At 46.2% G+C, this 20,781-nt stretch overlaps 1 protein-coding gene across 1 annotated transcript in view; it reads right to left on the bottom strand.

Moving 5' to 3' along the window:
• DZIP1L (DAZ interacting zinc finger protein 1 like) overlaps positions 1 to 17,628 on the bottom strand; it is a 37,582-nt gene extending 19,954 nt beyond the window's left edge. Inside the window, exons 1-6 of the mRNA XM_032409204.1 lie at positions 17,576 to 17,628; positions 11,209 to 11,790; positions 8,732 to 8,816; positions 5,643 to 5,764; positions 4,793 to 4,954; positions 1,810 to 1,938 (exon numbers count right to left, since the gene is read on the bottom strand). Coding sequence (XP_032265095.1) covers positions 1,810 to 1,938; positions 4,793 to 4,954; positions 5,643 to 5,764; positions 8,732 to 8,816; positions 11,209 to 11,709 — 999 coding nt within the window. The 5' untranslated portion in view covers positions 11,710 to 11,790; positions 17,576 to 17,628. The remainder of the gene's footprint in view (positions 1 to 1,809; positions 1,939 to 4,792; positions 4,955 to 5,642; positions 5,765 to 8,731; positions 8,817 to 11,208; positions 11,791 to 17,575) is intronic.
• Between the last annotated feature and the right edge of the window lie 3,153 nt (positions 17,629 to 20,781).

Here is a 20,781-nt window from a genome sequence, read left to right as displayed (position 1 = left end):
CAATAGCCAAAATAGAGAAACCTAGTAATCCATTGAGTGATGAGTGGATAAAGCAAACATGGTACATACATACACTGGAATACTATTCAGCCTTAAAAAAGAAGGAAACGCTGCCCCAACATGAATGAACCTAGAGGACATAACGTTACGTGAAATAAGCCAGACAAGAAAGACAAACACGGTATGATCTCACTTACGTGTGGGATCTAAAATAGCCAAACTCATAGAAACAGAGAGAGAATGGTGGTTGCCAGGGGTTAAGATGGGGAGGTTATGGTCAAAGGGTACAAGGTTTGTTATGCACGATATATTGTATACTTAAAATTTGCTAAGAAGGTAGATCTTATGTTGTGTTATCACCACACACACACAAAGAAAATAATAATAATAATAATAAAAATAAAGAGGGTGGGAGGAAACTTTGGGAGGTGATGGATATGATTGTGGCCTGATGGTTTCAAGGGTAAATACTTATCCCCAAACTCACTGAATCGCGTACATCAAATATGTACAACTTTTTACACACCAATCATACCTCAATAAAGAGGTATGTATGAATGAAGGAATAAATAAATAAGGCCATAAAGGCACTAAAAAGGAAACACAAAAACATTTTCTTTTTAAACCTCAAAGTGGCCATAAACAAAAGATTGATAATTTGATCATTTTGACCACATAAACATTATTAATTTCGTATGGCCTAAACCACGATCAACAAAATTGAAGGAACAATGTTGTGGGGAAAATAACCATAAGAAGAGGGGCGCCTGGGTGGCTCAGTCGGTTAAGCGTCTGCCTTCCGCTCAGGGCCCTGGGATTGAGCCCTGCATCAGGCTCCCTGCTCAGCGGGGAGCCTGCTTCTCCCTCTGCCCTTCCCCCCTGCTCATGCTCTCTCTCTCTCTCTCTCTCTGACAAATAAAGAAATAAAATCTTTAAAAAAATAAAATAAATAACCACAAGAACAAGAAAGAGTTGGGTTAAGTTCCATATGTCATAGAAACTCTCAAATTGGTAAGGAAATCCACAGAAAATGAGGCAAAGGATGAGAACAGAGGTCATAGAAAAAAAATTAGCTTTTCTTAATGTGAAACTTATAAAACATCAAGCAGTGGAAACACTTTACTGCTGTCAGTTAGATGTTAAGCTCTCTCTTAACAATCTTACAGAGCAGAAACAGAAGCACAGCCTGACTGAGTGACCAGGCCCTTCCTTGTCACGGAGTGATCAGTGATGCAGACCATATGTAGCTGGACCGTCGTAAGATTCGTCCAGTGCTGGCCAGAGCCACCACCTGCCGGCTCAGGAGAGGGACTGGGCTCCAGCCTCTCCGACTCCATAGCCAGGGGCCTCACAGTGGCAGCATGAAATCGGCCAGGGTGGGAAATGTTACACTATGGAAAACAGCAACTGCTACAGATTAAAGCTTTGTTAGGCCCAGAGAGTGGTTGTTAGATATTTACCATCACCCACGAGACCCACCCCAAATGCCTTCAAAACAGGAGACTATCACACTTGCTGAGAGTTTCAACTGGGTTGGAATCAAAATGAGGGTAAAGGTACCCAGTAAGGGACATAACTGTATGTGTTTTGGAAAGATCCCAGGCAAACCTGATATTGCACCCACGTGTATCACCGCCTCCCCTGAGAACCCTAAGAATCCGATCCCATGCTTTCGTGCATTGGCAGAAGGTCTGCAAAGATAAAACCTGATGTCTTCCAACTTCCGTAAAACCACAGAGCAAAACTGAGAAACTTTATTGAAAGCAACATGGCTGGCTGTGGGGAAATGGGCAAGAGCCATCAGCTCACCTGAATGTCCATCTTCTCCCTCAGGGCCCGGAGCTCCTGAGTCTGCCTGAGTTGCTCCTCAGACTCCTCATCCCTCAGGGACCCGAGATTGGACTCCATCACACTGTGGGACTGCAGCGCCTGCAGTTTCTGAAAAGCCAGGACACGGTCTTACTCAGATGAAGATCTCATCTTGATGTTGTCTTTTATACCTTGAGCAATGTCAGAAGGGTGCACCTTACCCCACCAAACTCCCGCTTGTCCTCACCAGACATCTACGTGCCTGTGCATACTCACACAAGTCTGCATTCCCCTCCACGAGGGTTCCCCTGAGAGCTCAGTGCTTACTCGGGAGAAGCAGGTGCCCCGTGGACGAACAGAACTCGAGAGCAGAATTTCAACTGCACTGAAATCCGGCTGTACCCCAAACCCAGAGCTCGTCAGACATTTCTGCCCCCATTTCCTCCTCAGTCTCGAATAGGCTGAAGAGAATCAGACTCTTAGAGGCTTTGGGAGGGTCTCATGCACTCTGGACCATTCCCTGAGGACTCCTGTCCCTCCTCCCACCAAAAAATGCTGGCTGTCACCAAGACGGCCTGGCTTTGCCTGGCTTGGAGTTGTGTCGCCAATACCTAGTGATTCCTGAGCTAGCAGTGTGTCATCTGAAGGAAAGGGCACAGAAAAGGGGATCCAAGAGGAGGGGCCTTGCCACCTACGGTTATATTTTTAAACATATCACTGCTGCAGTCACAAAAGTAAATTATCTCCATCTCTATCACTACACAAAACCCATAAGCCCCCTATTAAAGCTTTAAAGAACTGCAAGTCCCTGAGTTTAACTTGTTATCTTTCTTGCTCAGCTTTAACTCTTCTCAACTGCTAAAGCAGTATTGAGTATAAATGTTAACCATTTCTAATTGAGTATTTTCGTAGAGTCAAATGCTTTTTTAAGTGGATACGCAACCCTCGGCTTCTGGTGTGTCATTTCTGTCCTCGCACCGATGCTCAGACAACCAGAGAGCAGGCTCTCTCGGCATTACAAACCTTCATGGCAATTTCCATTCAACTAGGGACTCCTTTGGCAGCTGGATTTACCCTACATCTTTCCTAAGGTTCTTTCTGCAGCCAGGTAACTTAGCCAAAGTAAGCTCACAGGCTTTTGTATCAAAGGGAAAATTTTGAGGAGAAATATCTTCGAGAAGTATTTCCCTCTCACTGGTCCTCCTAACAGCAAGGGGAATCTTGTCTTACGTAATGAGATGGATGGGCTTACAGTGTTATTCACACTCATTGTAAATGAAATCTTATCTTTTTCTCCCCCAAATTAGAAAAAAAACTAACAAAATAATTATCCAAATACACTGAGAAGTGTGTATCCAGTTTGGTTCCTATAATAAAAGTAAAATCATAAAATGTCACTTGAGAGGAGATGGGGGAGACATACAGACACAAAAACACAGCACAAGCAATCCTATAAAGGAAAGACCAGAAAAGTGATGTTCCAGTGTAGGAAAATGTGACCCAAGTTAAAAAGAAACCATGGATGGTAAGAATTATGTCCTCATTCACCAAAACTTAGAATTTCTGAACCAAAGTAAGCCTCCAACCTTTGCTGAGGTGGTTTCTGAACAATAAATCCAAATTCAAATCAATACCTATCTATCAAATATCTAGTCAGCTAGCACCATGTTAGGGAGGAATGGGAGTCAGCAGGGGTGCGGGCGAGCTCAGGAATGAGGAGCATGGAGCTGGTAAGAGCATGAGCTCCGTGTGGTGGAGCAGCATCTTGTCTCCCACATATCGTCCCTGACCACACTGCAGGAACATTTAGGATGGGAGGGCTTGGGCCACTATAGATAACCCCCCCCACACACACACACACACACACACACATGGCTCTCATCTCAACCCCACAGCCTTCCCTATCCCCGGCTTCCCATCTCAGATTGAGATGATGGATCACCTAAGACTCCACTTATATCCCATGACAATCTCCTTCTGGAAAAGTTCTCCAGGTGTTTCTTTAGCAAAACGTAGAATGATTGTGAGAAATGCTACCAGGCAGTTCATTTTCAAAAACAAGAGAAGATTCTCCTTGATGTTAGAAGGACCAACAAGAGCTACATATCTTCTGAAAATATTTCTCCTCCAAAACATTTTCCCTGGTATGGTTTTAGCCATATAGGTTTATATGGGAAGATACAGTCCAGGGATAATAACCTTTAATAAGGTTTTCCTGAATAAACTTGACAGTATACCCAGTAGAAAAGCAGAGGCTTTGAAGTTTAAAGAGTTAAGTTCAAATCCCTGGTCTACCTCTTAGTAGCTGTGTGACATTGAGCATGTTTTGGGGCCTCAATGTCTTCCCCTGTAAAGGAGGAATGATAATAGTTTTCTTTTAAAGAACTTTAAAAAAGAATAAGTAAACGAACAATGTACCTACTTTGAGAATGTTATGGTTGTTCTGTTGTTGTAAGGATTGAAAGTTATTGTAAATAAGGTGCCCCGCACAGGGGCTGGAAACCAGTAAACACAGGCAGTAAATCTGACTATTCCGTGTGATCTCCACAGACCCCAGCAGAGCGCCTGGCAGGTAGGCAGCACTCAGCACATACTTGAGAAGTGCATTCATTGAAATTTTGCCTCATATCTTGTCCAGTGATGAAAGAAAGCCCTTTGCAAAAATAAAGATAATGTCTAGGGAGTTGTTACTATCTACCAGACAATATTAAGTGCTGTCTGTGTGCTAATTTAACCCTTCCAGCAACCTATCTTACAGAAAAGAAACTGAGGCACAGGAAGGTTAAGTAACTCGCCTAAGGTCACACAGCCAATATGTGATAGAGCAGGGATTCGATCCCTGACACTGGCCTCCGGTATCTGGCCTCACAGTATATTAGCCCCCAATGGCAGATGAAATAAAACTAGCACAAACTAAGAAATAAATATTGAGAATAAACAGTTCTTCAGCAAAAGAACTTTGAACCCCTTTTGTGTTGGGTACCTCTTCTAGCGTAGAGTTGTGGTTGGCAACACTTTTAAATTCATCCCAAAATAATTTTTTTAGCTTGTCTATTTCCTCATATAGCTTGGCCCGCTCTTTTTCTTTCCATTCATCAAATTCTTTCTTAGCTTCTATTTCCTTCTGACGGGTGATCTCTGCTTCCTGGAAAGAAAAGCAAGAACAATAGAATCATTAATTCCACATTTTGGCAAATATTGACTGAGAAACTGCTGGGGCCCCTTATCTGGGCAAGTCACTGTGGAGACCCAAAGCACATTCATCCCACAGTCCCCACTGTTTGGACATAGAGGGGGCCAAGTCTTATCCGAACTGTGAAGTCCCTTGAGGATAGGGACCCCGTCTTTTCTCCCTCTTTGTATTCCTGGCATAGCTGGCGCTCGATAAATGGGTGCTGAGGAAATGAATGAAGAATGACTACATGAAGAAAGGGGTGAGGCAACTTTACATACTTTCATTCTACAATTATCTACTAAGTACGTCCTCGAGACTGCACTTTGGAGTTTATCCAGTCTTTGTTCTCAAAAAGCAAACCAGCAGGGTAGTGTAAGAAGTTAACATTCTGGTTCAAATGCCCTCACAGTGTGCTGAATAATGCAGGAGAGTGCAGTTCTCGGCTCTACATTTGGCCACACAGATCTGGAAAAATAGTTGAATTTTCCTTCCCAGTCAACCTAAGATCATTTGCCACACCCAGGAAGATGCCACCCTGGCGCTGACTCCCAGCTGCAGGAAACCAGCCAGACTTCTGGTCCTGTGGGAGACAGGTGCCTCATGGGTCTCCTGGGTAGCCCACGAGGGGGTCTCCCCAGAGCTTCCTCTCCAGGCCCACCTGCAACTGCCGCTGCCTCTCCGCCTCCCTCTGGGCTTCCAGCTCCCCTTGGGTCCATTTTAGCTTGGCCCGCAGCTCTTCTAACACCTCCTCCACTGGCTGTTCCTGCTGCTTCTGCTTCCCTGTGGGGTTCATGCAAAGACAGGGTGGCCAGTTTCAGTGAAAACGTGAATGAAGTGTAGTTCCTCGCCTATGCAATCAGCCACACCTCAGGCTGAGACCAGCTACGCCATTTCCACTGGACACTGACCGCGGGCAAGTGACATAACCTCCCCGACCCTCAGTTTCCCCAAGTTGGAAAATGGAGATAACAGCACCCAACTCAGACTGTTGTCTTGAGGGTGAAATGTGATAGTGCAAAATGCTTAGCATAGTGCCTGGCCTGACAGCTCACTAAGCGTGAACTATTACTGTCATTGAAAATAACCATTTTGACAGTCCCGACACGCACAAATGTAAATGGGAGATGGGTAGAGTAACAGAAGCAGAATACCAAACAGCACGTGCACAGTGATTATTGATACAAAGAACCTATCAGTGGATCCTGACAGCCATCAGAGAGGAGTTTAACGTAGTGAAAATAATTGTAGTTTTAAGTTTACTTTGTTCAGAAATACAGGATAGTATTAAGTTTTAAATGGAAAAAAAAAAAAAAAGCAGCATGTATTATAAAGGAAACTTTCAGCCGAGGGTGTTTTAAGTGTATACTTTCACTTTTCTAAGATTAAAAAGAGAATGAATTATAAGAGAACATTCTAACTAAACCACATACTTATAAACCAAGAGTTACTGGTTAATGAAAAAGACACCAATTGTACTTGAACATTTGTTACTTTTTAAAGTACCTTTAGTGCCTATTAGACAGATAGCACCATTATTAAAACCCGAAATGAGATATGGTTTTCCTCAGACTGGACTTTTTGGAAACGCTTAAGCAATTTTTAGATGCGGTAGAAATTAATTTGGGTTAACAAAGTGATTTGAGATGATATGAAAAAGGAGAGCAGGGGAATCCGAAAAGCCAGCTGCCTGAGAATAAAAAGATCATGAACATTAATTTAGCAAAAGTTGCCCAAAGAACATATTTTCCTTCTCCTTCAGCACTTAACCTTAAGAAAATAATAAGGAATATGCACAAAGATTTACATACAAGAATGTAGATCATCATGTGATTTATAATAGGGAAATTTATGAGTAACCCATATAAAGTATGAAGTAATTTAATTGTGAAATAAATTATGATAGCCACAGGATGGGATACTATTCAGCCATTAAAAATCATGTTCTCCAAGACGACTGAATGACACTGGAAATGTGATATATTCTTAATTGAAGATAAGCAACAGTCAAAACTGCATAGTATAGGACTATATACGTACACAGAAAAATAATGACAGAGAACACACCAAAATATTAACTAGGTGATATTGTCCATGGTTTTTATTTACACTTTTCTACCCTTCTGTATTTAAATTTTTCCAAGTCAAGGGACACCTGGGTGGCTCAGTCGGTTAAGCGTCTGCCTTCGGCTCAGGTCATGATCCCAGGGTCCTGGGATCGAGTCCGGTGTCGGGCTCCTTGCTCAGCGGGGAGCCTCCTTCCCCCCTCTGCCTGCCACTCCCCCAGCTTGTGCTCTCTCTCTCCGGCATATAAATAAATTTAAAAATCTTAAAAAAAAAAAATCAACAGACTTTTTTTTTAAATAAATTAATTAAAAAAATAAATTTTCCAGGTCAAAGGCATTTTTTCCAATTTTTTTATTGTGGTAAAATACATATAACATAAAATTTAGCATCTTAACCATTTTTAAATGTACAGTTCGATGGTATTAAATACATTCATAATTCATAATGTTGTACAACCATCACCAGCATCCACTTCCATAACTCTTTTCTTCTTGTAAAACAAAAACTCTGTATGCTTTAAATAACTCTCCATGGACCCCCTCCCCTGGGCCCCAGCAATCATCACTCTACTTTCTGTTTCTATAAATTTGACTACTCTAGGTGCCTCATATAAGTGGAATCATAGAGTATTTGTCCTTTGGAGACTGACTGACTTCACTTACCATAATATCCTCAAGGTTCATTCATGTTGTAACATGTTACAGAATTTCCTTTCTTTTTAAGGCTGAATCATATTCCCTTGCATGTATATACCACATTTTGTTTATGTATTCATCTGTCTATGGACATTTGGGTGCTTCCACATCTTAGCTACTGTGAATAATGCTGCTATGAACATCAGTATACAAATATCTCTTCAAAGACATGTCTTTTTATCAGAAAAATTCATTTAAGAAGTAGAAAATCTGTTTTTCTTTAGCAGCCTCCAATGCAGAACCAAGAAGAATTAGATACATAATAAATGCATAATAATTAGGTAAATGGTGCTGTTTTAAAACTCTAAGTCTGCTCTTTGAAAAGGAAATTTAAATGAAAAATAAGAAAAAAGTTTTATTTAATGGGATTTTTATATTTATATGATTTATATTTTCATATTTATATTTATTTTACGTGTTAACAGCTATTTCTTATGAACCACAAATATGGATATAAAATATGCAAATCTCTTTATGTGGAAACATACAGCCTTGCTACTAGTTTTGGAATTTGAAATGGTAAAATTAAAGTGATTAAGTCATAATTAGCTCATGTACATACAAAAAGTCAAAGAACTGGTCTAACTGCTCATTAACCCCATTTAAGCCCATTCATAGTTAGCATCAGAGAATAGCAGATTCATAGAAGCCTGGAAGGTAAGAACCCTTCAAAGTCACGCCATCTGACTGCCCCATTCACAGCAAAGGCCACTGAGACTCAGAGGGGGTGCATTGACTGTGGTCACATAATAGGAAGGGATAAAGCTAACACTGAACTTACCTGGCTGACTCCCTTTCTCTCTACACACATGGTCAGAAACCCTCCCAGCTCCACATGGGATGGATCCCCCTGTGGTGGACGGTGCGATCATCCCCTCCTCTACTGGATGATGAGGTCTGAGGGCAGCTGTGATGGTCTACGTGCCCCACACCCACTGGAAACCAGCCCAGACTCTTCCACGGTCCCAGGAGGGCCACCTGGACTCACCTCCTACTGCCGCACCTGCATGCCGGCGCTGGATGTGGCCCCGGAGAAAGGTGGCATTCATGAATGTCTTGTCACACAGGTGGCACTGCACAGAAAGGAAACAGTGGTAAGTGCAGGATTACATCACCTGGCTCAACCTGGGGTTCTCCCAATATCAAAATTCCCATTTCCATGGGCTCCCGGGGCTGCTTCAGAAATGAAGAATTTGATCTGAACACTACCAGCGCCCTGGGGAGCTGTGAGCACTACCTAGGGATTTGAGGATACTAAGGAATTTTTGTTGGTTTTTCAAGGCGTGATGATGGTAGCGTTTATACTTAAAAGTGAGAGTCCTCGCCTTTTAGAGATACATACCGAAATCGTTATAGATAACACCATATGTCTAACACATTCAAAGTGATGCAGGCGTGGGGGCAAGCAGGCAGGGGAACATGTCCGAAAACATCGGCCATGAGTGGATGACGATTGGGCTGAGTACTGTACAAATGAAGATTCATTACACTACTCTCTCTTTTGTACATGTTTAAAAATTTTCACGATACAAAGTAAAAAAAAAAAAAAAAAAAAGCCAATGTCCAGGGCTCACCCCAGGGTTGAGAACCACCAGAGCAGAGGAGAATAAATAATAGTATCTCTAATTCTGCTTCACTCTCCTCAAGTATTCAGACGCTGCCAACCTATCATATCTTTTCACTGTAAAACCTCAAAACTTTTCCAAGACAACTTTGCAGGCTGTTAATCCTACTCAATCAGACTAAGAGGGCAGATTATTTGCTATCTTTACACAAATGTGACAAAAATTGCCAGTTGTCCCCCCAAAACACATTTTCCCTCTTTCCTCAGTAACCAAAACCCTGTTTTTTAGCTGGTCATGAGGTTAATGAGAATAAACACTTTATGTTCCAGCCTCACTTGCCAGGTGTGGCCATGTGACTAAATTCTGGCCGATGACATGTAAGCAGAAGTGACTTATGCAACTTCCAGAAGGTGTCATTAAAGAGTCATGATGAGAGTATAGTAGCCACTCCTTCCTCTGACAACAGAACCCCGGTTTTCTTCTGGGGAATCACTCTGTCCCTTACTTTCCATCCATGGGCTTTGGTCCATCCCCAGCTCCACGGTGGGACACGTGGCCTAGACCAGTCACAACCCTGAATTCCTGGGGACCTGTGAATGGCTCCCAGATGGGTAGGAGACCCAAACACAGCCAAATACAGGACACGGTGAAAAACCGGCCGGGTTTCTGGGACCAAAGTAGGCCTTCTATCATGCCAGCCTTGAACCTGGGAAAGTCAGAGACTGGCATTGGTAGCCCACCTTGCTACCACACAGACAGAATCTTTCTGAGAATGGAACCCACGCTTGAAGAAGAGTTGTCCACAGCTACAGAGACAAACTAAATTCTGGTGCCCATCATCTGATTCCAAGGACAAGCCACACCTGAGTCCCACCAGAGCTCTGGATTTTTCAGTTCAAGTAGCCAATAAATCCCTTATGGGCCTAAGCCAAGTTAAACTGCTGCTCTGGCATTTACAACTGAAAGGGTTCTGACCCTTTTTATCGTAATTAACATTGTATCGATTACCATTAGATCCATTTACATTGTATCATATGATTCCTTCTGTCCCACCTACCACCAAACTATGACTTTCTTGAACACCTGAGCCAGCATGACTTGTGCCTGCCTCCTCAGAGCCTGGCCCACGACAATTCATGAGAGTGCAGTGGTCCCCAGGCCACACTAGCCATGCAGATGCGAATGTCCAAATGCCACTCTGTGTAATGAACTGTCACTTGGTTGAATGATGGAATCACTTTTCGGGAATGGGCCTGGCAGTACCAGTCTCTTGCTACAGACTAATTCTACACACACACACACAAACACACACCTCTTACACACGCCTTTTTACATCACACTGCTGCATGCACACACAAACCCTTCAAACATACACTCACGCCCTCCATAAATACACACACCCTTACACACATATATGTCCTTCATTCACACACACACACACACACACCGTAAATATATCTTCAGGCGCACACTTCACACACAAGCACACATTACACACCACACACTCTACATACATACATACACATACCACACACGGATGTATGTTCCAAACATTCACATGGTAGACACACATATCCACACTGTCCTTAAACATGCACATCCTCCACACATTCACACCTGCACACCCTAGACATGCACCCTCTCCATAAACACACACACACATATGCACACACATATGCACACATATCCTTCAGATACACACTTGCCACACACACACACACACACACACACACGCACACACACTGGAGAACTTGTTGAGACAGCTCTAACATCTGCTCCTCACCCCAGTAAGCATGGCCCACAGCAACCCTGCGGCCCATCCCGGTGGTGGTGCCGCCCAGGCGGCCCGGTGACTGGCCCCACAGCCCTCCCCCTCCCCCACCCTGCAGAGACTCCTCACCGCGTGGTAGCTGTGGGCCCCTGTCTGCAGGAGCAGCTGCTGCAGGGTGCCGATCATCTTGCGCCGCCGGCGGCTCTCCTCTCTCACGCCCTTGAGCTCATCAGCCTGGCGACCCAGCTCTTGCTGGCCACGCTGCTGCTGGCCCAGGCTGGCCTGCAGCCGGGCCTCCAGCTGGGTGACGCTGGCGCTCAAGCAATCCTGGCAGTGCAGCAGGTACTCGATGATGAGCTGGGCCAAGCGCAGCACCTTGAGCAGCACCGGGTCCACGGGCTGCCCACAGCGGCTGCATGCCTCCCGGTCCAAATTGCAGAAGGTGACCCCAGTGATGTTCTCCTGCAGGGTGGCCACGTCCAGCTCCCGCGCCACACGGTCCACGTCCAGGGCGCTAATGCGCCTCCAGTCCACGCTCTCAGAGCGAGGCTGGAACTTGAAGGTAGGGAGCGGGTAGGCCCCAAAGAGGGAGCCACTGAGGCCTTCAGCAGGGGTAGCCGGGGACTGCATGGGCTGAGGAAGCCCTGGACCGACCGTCGAGGGAGAGTGCCACCAAGGCCACGGCAGCAGGCACAGGAGCTGAGAGAGGGCCTGGAAAATAAGGAGAGGGTCCAAGTTGGGCAAGACACATCTGGCTGCGCGTACAGTACACCTGGCCAGCGGGAGCCTCAGTGGGGTGAGGGGAGGGGGCTGTGCAGCAGCCGTAGGACGCACAGGGTGCACTGACACGGTGAGAGCTGCAGAAGGCCAGGTGTGGGCTCTACAGTCGCACGGGTGTGGATTCAGATCACAGCCTCGGGCAAGTTCCTTCACATCCTTCAGCCTTCTGTGCATACTGGGAGATCACGGAGCCTACTTTTCAGGCTTGTGCTTAGGAATGAGGCAAGTGAAGCACCCAGCCTAGTATCTGGCACATAGGAGGTCCTCCTGCTAGGAATGAGGCAAGTGAATCCCCCCTCCTCTGTGCCCCGCGCCCAAGTCCACGGCGAGAGTCCCTGCCAGAGGTCTTTGTCAGAGGGAGGGGTCAAATGTCTAAGTGGGTCCTTCTGCAACCCTATACTGACCTCAGGATAACGCCCAATAACTCGCCATGGGAGGCAGAAACTCCTAACAACCACCACACCCCATCCTCTCCTCCTGTCATTACAAGATTATAGTGGACCAGGAGTGGGCTCCTTTCCCCAGGGGCCCCAGCTGTAAAGTGTGATCACAGGACTATGCTTCCTCTGGTGGGATGTGAGTAAGATGATGGCCCCCGCTGCCAGGGGCTGCTTAATACAGCGGCCATGTCTCTGCACACAGGCTCTGCTCAGTCCGTGATGGTCTTTTTTTCAAACCTATTGGTTTAGAAAAGAGGTCCAATTTGTTCTCAAAAGACTCAGATTCTCCTCTCCACTCTCTTGGCAGACACAGAAATTGTTCCCTCTCTTTAAAGAGTAATTTGACAATAGCAATAGGATTTTAAAATGAACACGCCACTACTAAGAATTATAATTTATCCTACAGATAAACTTATACAAGTGTGCAAAGGTGCTGTGCAAAAACTGTCATGTAGTGCTGTTTGTAACAGCAAAGTACAAGAGAAAATACAAGAAAGTGAAGTACAAAGTACAACAGGGGATACAAATAGTATCTCTATACAATGAAATACTATGCAGCTATTGATAAGAATAAGGCAACTATTCATGCACTGATACAGAGTAATGAGTGTGTGTCTGTGTATACATATACATAGATACAAATATATACACACATATATATACACATATACACAGGTATTTCCGCATCTGTTTAAATGATAATCACATATAATCATAATTTGCAAAAATAAAGATATGTATATCTCACATATGTATCCGTCTATGTCTATCTACATATATCACATAGACATAGGTCTATAGATATATCTCACATTGGAATGGTTGCCTATGAGGAAGGAGGGGAAATGGGGTGTGAAACGGGGATAAATAAATGAATGGATGGTGCACGGGTAGGAGATGGATAGATAGACAAGCCTTACACAGATCGATGATGATAAGGACACATGCATATAATATATATACCTATATACACACATGAATGATTCATATTTGTTGCTCATGTGTAATAATAGTGAAATAAAATACACTGATTTACGATTCCTATATATGATTCATTGTCCATCATTTTGCAAGCATAGACTATGGTATTTCTAGAAAAATAAACAAACTGTTAGTGATGGTTGCCTCTGGGAGTGGGAATGGAAGTCGGAAGACTTTGATTTTCCACTTTCCCCCTTCCTATACTATCCAAAGTCCTTCACATCATCATCTATTACTTTTATAATTTTTATAGAAAAAATACAATTTCTGTCCTTGGAGAACTTCAAATCTGAACGGGGCAACAAGAAGGACAGGTGACCCTACTTAATCAAATTCTTTCCAGATTATGTGATCCAAACTTTTAAGTACAAGAGAAAGTCGGAGGGGAGAGAGGTCACTGACCTCACGAAGGGGATAAGCCTCGTAGGTTTGCAAAGAGGGGCAGGGCCTCCAGGGAAGGTCCCTGACCTCCCCGAGCCCTCACCTGAGAAAGACCGCGATCGGCCTGCCCTACCAGCCCGCAGGGTGCCTGAGGGTTGGAGGAGGCGCAAGGCCAAGCACTCAGTAGTAACGTCGGCCGCAGTGTCGCGGGCGCCAGCCTCCGTGCCAGACACAGACCGACTCCACGTGCAAACCTGCAAGCAGTTACCACTATGCCCATTTTACAAACAAGAAAACGGATGTCTGGAGGAGTTAAGAGTCTTGTCCCCGATTGGGAGGCCAGAGTTGAAGCACAGTTGGAGGTGCACCTGGCTCCAAAACTCATGGACTCTGAACATTGATTCTCGAAGCTATTTGTCCTAAAACTTGGCTTTGATCAGGTCATGACCCCTTATCCCTCAAACTCACTCATTCATTCACTCACTGCCCCCCCCATTTACAGCACGCCTACTCGGGCCAGCCCCTGTGCTGGGCATTGGGGCTACCGTGGTATATGAACCCCACACCCGCCCTGCACCCAGGAGCTCAGCGTGGCCCCTTGTTGCCGCAGCACCACGTCCAAACCCCTTAGCCTGGTCTTGAAGGCTGCGCGCAGGCTGCCGCTGACCCACCTGTTCCATTGCAGCTCCCACGCTCCCCTTTCTCAGATACTCTTCCCCCAAACAGACACCAAAACCAAAACCAGCCAGCCACCTGCACCCCCATCATGGCCGAGACAAGACCAGCCCATTCCTACTTCACGTGTTACGTTATTTAAACAGACCAAAAAAAGGAGATGGGAGACATGATACTTACCATGCTCAGCTCCAAGCTGCAACTGTGTCTCTGGGGCCTCAGAGACAATTGCCACAACAAGCTATGCCTTGGAGCAACAGCAGGTTACCAGGCATGCTGTGGGCAAGGGTAACAGGACACCTGCTTCCTGTCCTCCCCACAGACCGGGAGCTCACCTAGAACTCACTGTTTAACTATTTACGCTTTGGCCTCAGCTGTGTGCCCACAGTCCTCTCTCTAATAGTAAGGCTAAGAACGCTCCATCGGCTACTCTCTCAGCTTCTCCCACCTTTTTGAAAGTTCCTTCCAGCCTCTTCCTTGAACAGTTACTATCCTTTTACCCTTCCTTTAACATGGGGGGGGTGGAGTAAGGAGGGGGAAGATGGGGCGTGGGCAGTGCCCCCGCGATATTCTGCTGTTCATTCATGACCCATTTCTCCCTGCACACTCTCCCTGAAGACGAGCTCACACACATACCCACAGCTTCAGCGACCAAAGGCCTGCTTTAGGCTGAGCCTCAGCCACTCCCAAATCTCTTTCTTGCTGGCCCATCTCTCTCTTGGGACCTTTAGATCCAGCCTTCCAATACTGAGTATACCAGAAATTGAAAATCCAAATTCCCCCAGGGCCAGGAAGGTAGTATTAAATGCAGGAAATGTGGCAGGTATAAGAAAAACCACAGTACAAGCTTGATGATAAAGGGCAATTAATCCCCTACCTTAGTGCCCAAGATACAATTAGGCAGCAGTTCTCAAAGTGTGGTCCCTGACCAGCAACGTCAGAGCATCAGCATCAGCAGGAACTTGTCAAAAATGCAAGTCTCCAGATTTATTGATTCAGAACCACTGCGGTAGGGAATGTTGGGGATTGTGGCAAAAGGGGGAGTGCATGCCCCGTTTAGAAGGGGCAGCCACCTTGAGGCACCTGGGGGGCACAGTTGGTTGAGTGACTGACTCTTGGTTTTGGCTCAGGCCATGATCTCATGGGTCCTGGAATGGAGCCCTGGGTCAGCTCTGCGCTCAGCGGGAGCCTGCTTGAGATTCTCTCCCTCTGCCCCTCTCCCCAACTTGTGTGCAGGCACTTGCTCTCCCCCCTTTCTCTAAAATAAATAAATAAATCTTAAAAAACAAAAACAAAACAAAGGAAGGGGCAGCCACCTCTGGGCTTCAGCCATATGGGAATGGATTTTCTGTGTTCCTCGTTGGCTAATTCCAAATTCACTAAAAAGGTATTCAAACACCTTTATGAACTGTTTTCAAACTACCTTTCTAGCTGCATCTCCCACTTACAATATTACTTGCTGTCCACACGTTCATATCTCTGGGCTATTTATTTATGTGCACTGTTTTTAAGTGTTTCATAAAGAATAACTCATGTAATCCTCAGAACAATCCCTCAAGGAGGTACTAATATTATCCAAACCACAAAGAAGTAAAGAAGCTTGCCCCAGATGCAGGAGGCAAAATCCAAAACCACGCAGCCTGCTTACGGAGTCTGAGCTCTTAGCCACTAGGCCTTGCTGCCTGTCGGTATAGATGGACCTCCACCACCTCCCCCTGCTCCTACTGCAGGCGAATGAGTGCCTGCTTCAAGGCCTTGCTCACACTTGACAGCCACCATAAATCGCTCCCAGGCCCACAGTCAAAATGCCCCGCCTCTCCCCTGGGCTCAGGGCAGCACAGAGGGTACGCTCCTCTGAGCGCCTCGCCACACTCCGGTCTGTATCAGTGTGCCTATGCAACGTTCATTTATTCATCCCACCAACAAATGACTCCTGAGCCCCTACCAAGTGCCACGCACCACGCCCGGCACTCAGAATTGATGGTGACCCAGGCAACAGTCCCTGCCATCATTAATAAAACTAGTTACCAGCTCTGCACACGCAATTACAAGGCTTTCCATGCACTATCCCACTTAGTTCTCATTACAACCCAGCGTACAGATGAAGAAACTTAGAGGTGACCCAAGAGGGCAGATGACTTCCCACAATCATACAACTAGTAGTAAATGATGGTGTCTGGCTCCAGACTTCTCCAGAAAGACAGAAAAATAGACAGAAACAACCATGCAGAGTGGTACGTGCCAGGGTGGGAGCTGGGACAGGGTGCAGCGGGTGTACCAAGGAGAGACCACACCAGGACATTCCTGTCTCCGTTCTCCTCCACGTCCCCCAGCTATAAGTTCCGTGAGTGCTGAGACCATGGCTTCTTCATTATCAGCCCCTAGCATATTACTTGCAGCCCAGATTGCTATTGACCTGAGCAGAATTATCAAAATCTTAGAATATCTGCCTCAAAAGTCTATATTCTTGGGGATTTGGAGAAATGAGCCTATGAACCAGCAAGAATTAGAATAAAGAGTAAGAACAGAGTTGGGAGTCCTTAATTTGGACCCACTGGAGAGAAATGCCATTCAGACTTACTAAAATGCTGGATTTGTTACCATATGTGTCCACAGCCTGATCCCACCGTTGCTAATGAAAGCTTAGAGTGCAGGAGCCCTTGTGGACAGGCTCAGGCTCATCAGCGAGAAGCCCCAGAGCCCACATTGACCACCAAGATATGGCTGCAGCCCTGAAACCCTCACGTTTACACTCTGAGCACACTCTGTAAACACTGAGGACGGTAGCCCCATTCCCAGTTATACAGAATTCTGAATTAGGGATCTGAGTTCATGTAGTCTTCCTGAACCCCAGAAGCGTCACTCCTGTCTTCCACTAGAACCCCCAGGTTCTCAGAAGTCTTAGGGCTCTGGAATCCAAAGGTGAGCAGAACTGGGGGAATTTGAAGATTATGATAGCAGCCATCACTGATTAAGTTTTTGTGTGCCAGCCTTTAAAAGTACTATTTCTAGCCATCGTACAACATTGTATGTAGTTGATTTGCCTCATCTGATAAACGTAGAAACTGAGGCTCAGAGAACCTACGGGACTGGGCCCTGGTCACTCAGCTCCTAGGTAATGAAGCCAAGATTCAAGTCAGGTTCTGCCTGACTCCAGAGCTTTTGAATTTTGCCCATCTACCTCCCAACGATGATGATGATGACAGAGAAATTACTTCCCACCATGGAAATGACAGTACCTGAGATTTCTTGACCAAACTGCAAGAACTAAAACTTTACAGCAAATCACAACAGGATCAGTGCCGGGGACCTGAAATTCCCTCTGTATCTCTGCAGAGCTTAGCTGAACAGGACGCAACTCCACAGCTGGAGTCCAGGTTAGGATGGCAGGAGACAAAGCCCAGGGAGAGTGCGGCAGGTTACCTGGAAACCACACACCCCAAAGGGCAGTCACACTGTGCTTCTCCAGGCATCAGCAGACTGCCTTCCCCACATCTGGGAATAGAAACACAAGGCAGCGTTAGGAAATCCAAAGCTGTGTTAACCATCTCTGCGTGTTTTGATGGGGTCCCAGGAAGCTTCCCAATCTTAGACCAATGTCATGAATTAGTAGGACCCAAAAGAATGATATTTATGCTAGCATTCTAAATTTGCTTCATTGTTGAAGAGATGGTTTCTACCTGGGGCAATCCCACAGCCAAGAAAGAAAGCCCATCTACCACCCTTGCTTTGCATACCCCCAGTGATGGGGTGTTCACCACCTCACAAGGCAGCCATCCCACAGCGAAACAGCTCCCGGAGAATTTATGGTTCTTCTGAAACCTGCCCACCTATAATCCGTCGAAGATAACTTGCGCAATGATCAACTAAACAACTGATCTTTTTAAATTCTGATTTTTTAATATCAATGGACAGCTAGACTATACCACCACGGCTGCCACCTTACTGTCTCTTTTGCTTCCTCAAGAATGCAACCAAGAGGAGCAGTTAGGGGAGCCAAGCTACCGAGGAAGCTGCCGGGCAATCATGGACAAGCCTGCCCTGGCTCCCCGAGCTACCCTCAGCAGTACCTGCCCCGGGGAGCCCAGGCTTGTCATTAGCGCTAATTGTTGTGGCTGCCAAGGAAACCTTCACACAATTTGCAAACAGGCTATGCACACACCGTAGGCAAGGGAGCCCTACACATCCCAAAAGAGAGGAGAGTGACTCGGGCGCTCTCCTGAAACACCATCATTACAGATCTTCGATTTATTCTCTGATTCTGTTGTTTTCTAAAGAAAGGTGTACCCTTTCCACTCCTTCTTGCCCTTCATGGGGTTTGCACCCATTGCCGGAACCATCACGTGGCACACAGCTCCCCCTCCAGCTGGCTTCCATTCCCAGTAACTTTAAGGAGGGTTTTTTTTGTTGTTGTTGTTGTTGTTGTTTTTGAGTATAGTTAACACACAATGTTATGTTAGTTTCAGATGTACAACTTAGTGATTTGACAAGTTTATACTTCATGCTATGTTCACCACAAGTGTGGCCACCATCTGTCCCCTTACATCACTGCTACAATATCACTAACTGCATTCCTTACGCTCTGCTTTTTATTCCGGTGACCTACTCCCTCCAGAACTGGAGGCCTGGACCTCCTTCTAAGAAGGTATTTTTAAAAGACAGCACAACGGGGGCGCCTGGGTGGCTCAGTCGTTAAGCGTCTGCCTTCGGCTCAGGTCACGATCCCAGGGTCCTGGGATCGAGCCCCGCATCGGGCTCCCTGCTCAGTGGGGAGTCTGCTTCTCCCTCTCCCTCTCCCCCTGCTTGTGTTCCCTCTTTGGCTGTGTCTCTCTCTGTCAAATAAATAAATAAAAATCTTTAAAAAAAAAAAAAAAAAAAAAAGACAGCACCAACAGATTGGTCAAAAACCTCTCTTAAGTTTTTGCCACAAAAGAATTTTCTTTAAACTAAAAATCGGGGCTAGGGCTTTGATTGGCATTGCTTAGGAATATTTCAGAGGGGAAGACTACAAACTGACGTGACCTGTCTTCCCAGGTGCAGAACTGTCAAAAATCAGCACTGCTTTTCACATCTGAAAGATATGAGTTTAGAATATACTGCTGTTTTCTTTCCCATGGAAGAGTCATTGCTTTTTGGTAGACTTTCTCTATCTTCAGCCACCAGACCCCCCCCCCCCAAAATCCTCCCTAGAGGTGCATGGCCTAGCAACAGCTGCCATTGCAGGTAGTTAACCCCCACCCCCACCAGGACTGGCCCTCTCTGAAAAGGGCCCACAAGGAGGTTCAGAACAGCCCACCAAGTCACCCCCTTCCCTGCTCCTGTCAGTGTACATTGAGCCACAAGCCTTTTGACCGAACTCCAGCTTTGTGGCAGAACCCAGTTAAATTCCACAAAGGAATTCAGGTTTCTGTTCCCAACCTGAAGCATATAACTTCATGGGACCATTTCATTAAGTTGGATGATATCCAAAACTATTTGCACATGAGGAAGATGTCTCTAGACCCTTAGTGCTGACAGAGACTGAAAAAAAGACTGCTTATCAACTACTTGACTGGAGCACCAGCCTCTAAGAGGGGTTGTTCTCACTGGCCAGTCCTCAGCTCTGGGAGGCAGGAGAAGGTGATGAGGGACCTCCCTGACAGAGGCAGTAGCCCACCCACCCTGTCTGCAGATGAAAGTGTGAGAGGCCACAGAGCACCTCACACTCTCCAGGCCTCTCTTCAAAGTTCTTTTAAAAATCAAATTTTCGGAGACAATGGGGAGGGGGAGCAGGAAGGCCCTGGGCCCTAAGGAGTGCTGGGTGAAGGGTAGCCCTGCCCAAGCCCTCCAGACCCCCTTCTAGATCCTTGTTCCGTACAAAGCAAGTCTGCCCTGGACTTTTATCTGCAGCCACCTCGAAAGAAAAATACCATTGCTGCCTCCTGCTAAACTCCAGCCCCAGAGTGCAAGAGGGACAAACCAGAGATGCCAATGTGTTTGTTTTTAAATCATCTCGTTACCAGAAGATCCCCTTTACGTGCAGAACTCAAAACATCAAGCCCTCCAAAACCATATTTACTTTTTTCAAAAAGTAAATTGCTTACTTTTTCAAAAAGTAAGCATCCAAGTCTGTCCACCCAGGGAAGCCCAGTCCTGGGGGGTGCAGTCACTCCTGGTTCCTTCGGGGGGCGGGGGGGGGGGGTTACCTCGGTCCAGAGCAGGCCGAGGGAGCTGGAGATGAGGGGCAGAACCCGGCGGTCTAGCGGCGGTTTAGAGGCCGCCCCGGAGTGCAACTCCCGCAGCTCCCGAGCTGCACCCCTACAGGGCGTCCGAGCCGCTAATGTTTAACCTCCCGCGTCCCGCCGCACCCACGGCTCGGACTACAAGGGCGCTCCCCACCCGCGGCCCTCCCCGGGCCGAATTCCTGCCATAGTTTTCCCACGCGGCCCCGCTCACCTGGGGGCCG

This window comes from Phoca vitulina, unplaced genomic scaffold (assembly GCF_004348235.1).
Source record: "Phoca vitulina isolate PV1807 unplaced genomic scaffold, GSC_HSeal_1.0 scaffold10, whole genome shotgun sequence".
NCBI classification, from domain to species: Eukaryota; Metazoa; Chordata; class Mammalia; order Carnivora; family Phocidae; genus Phoca; species Phoca vitulina.
The sequence above is the reverse complement of the archived record's forward strand: the minus strand, read 5'-3'. Positions and strand labels throughout refer to the sequence as shown.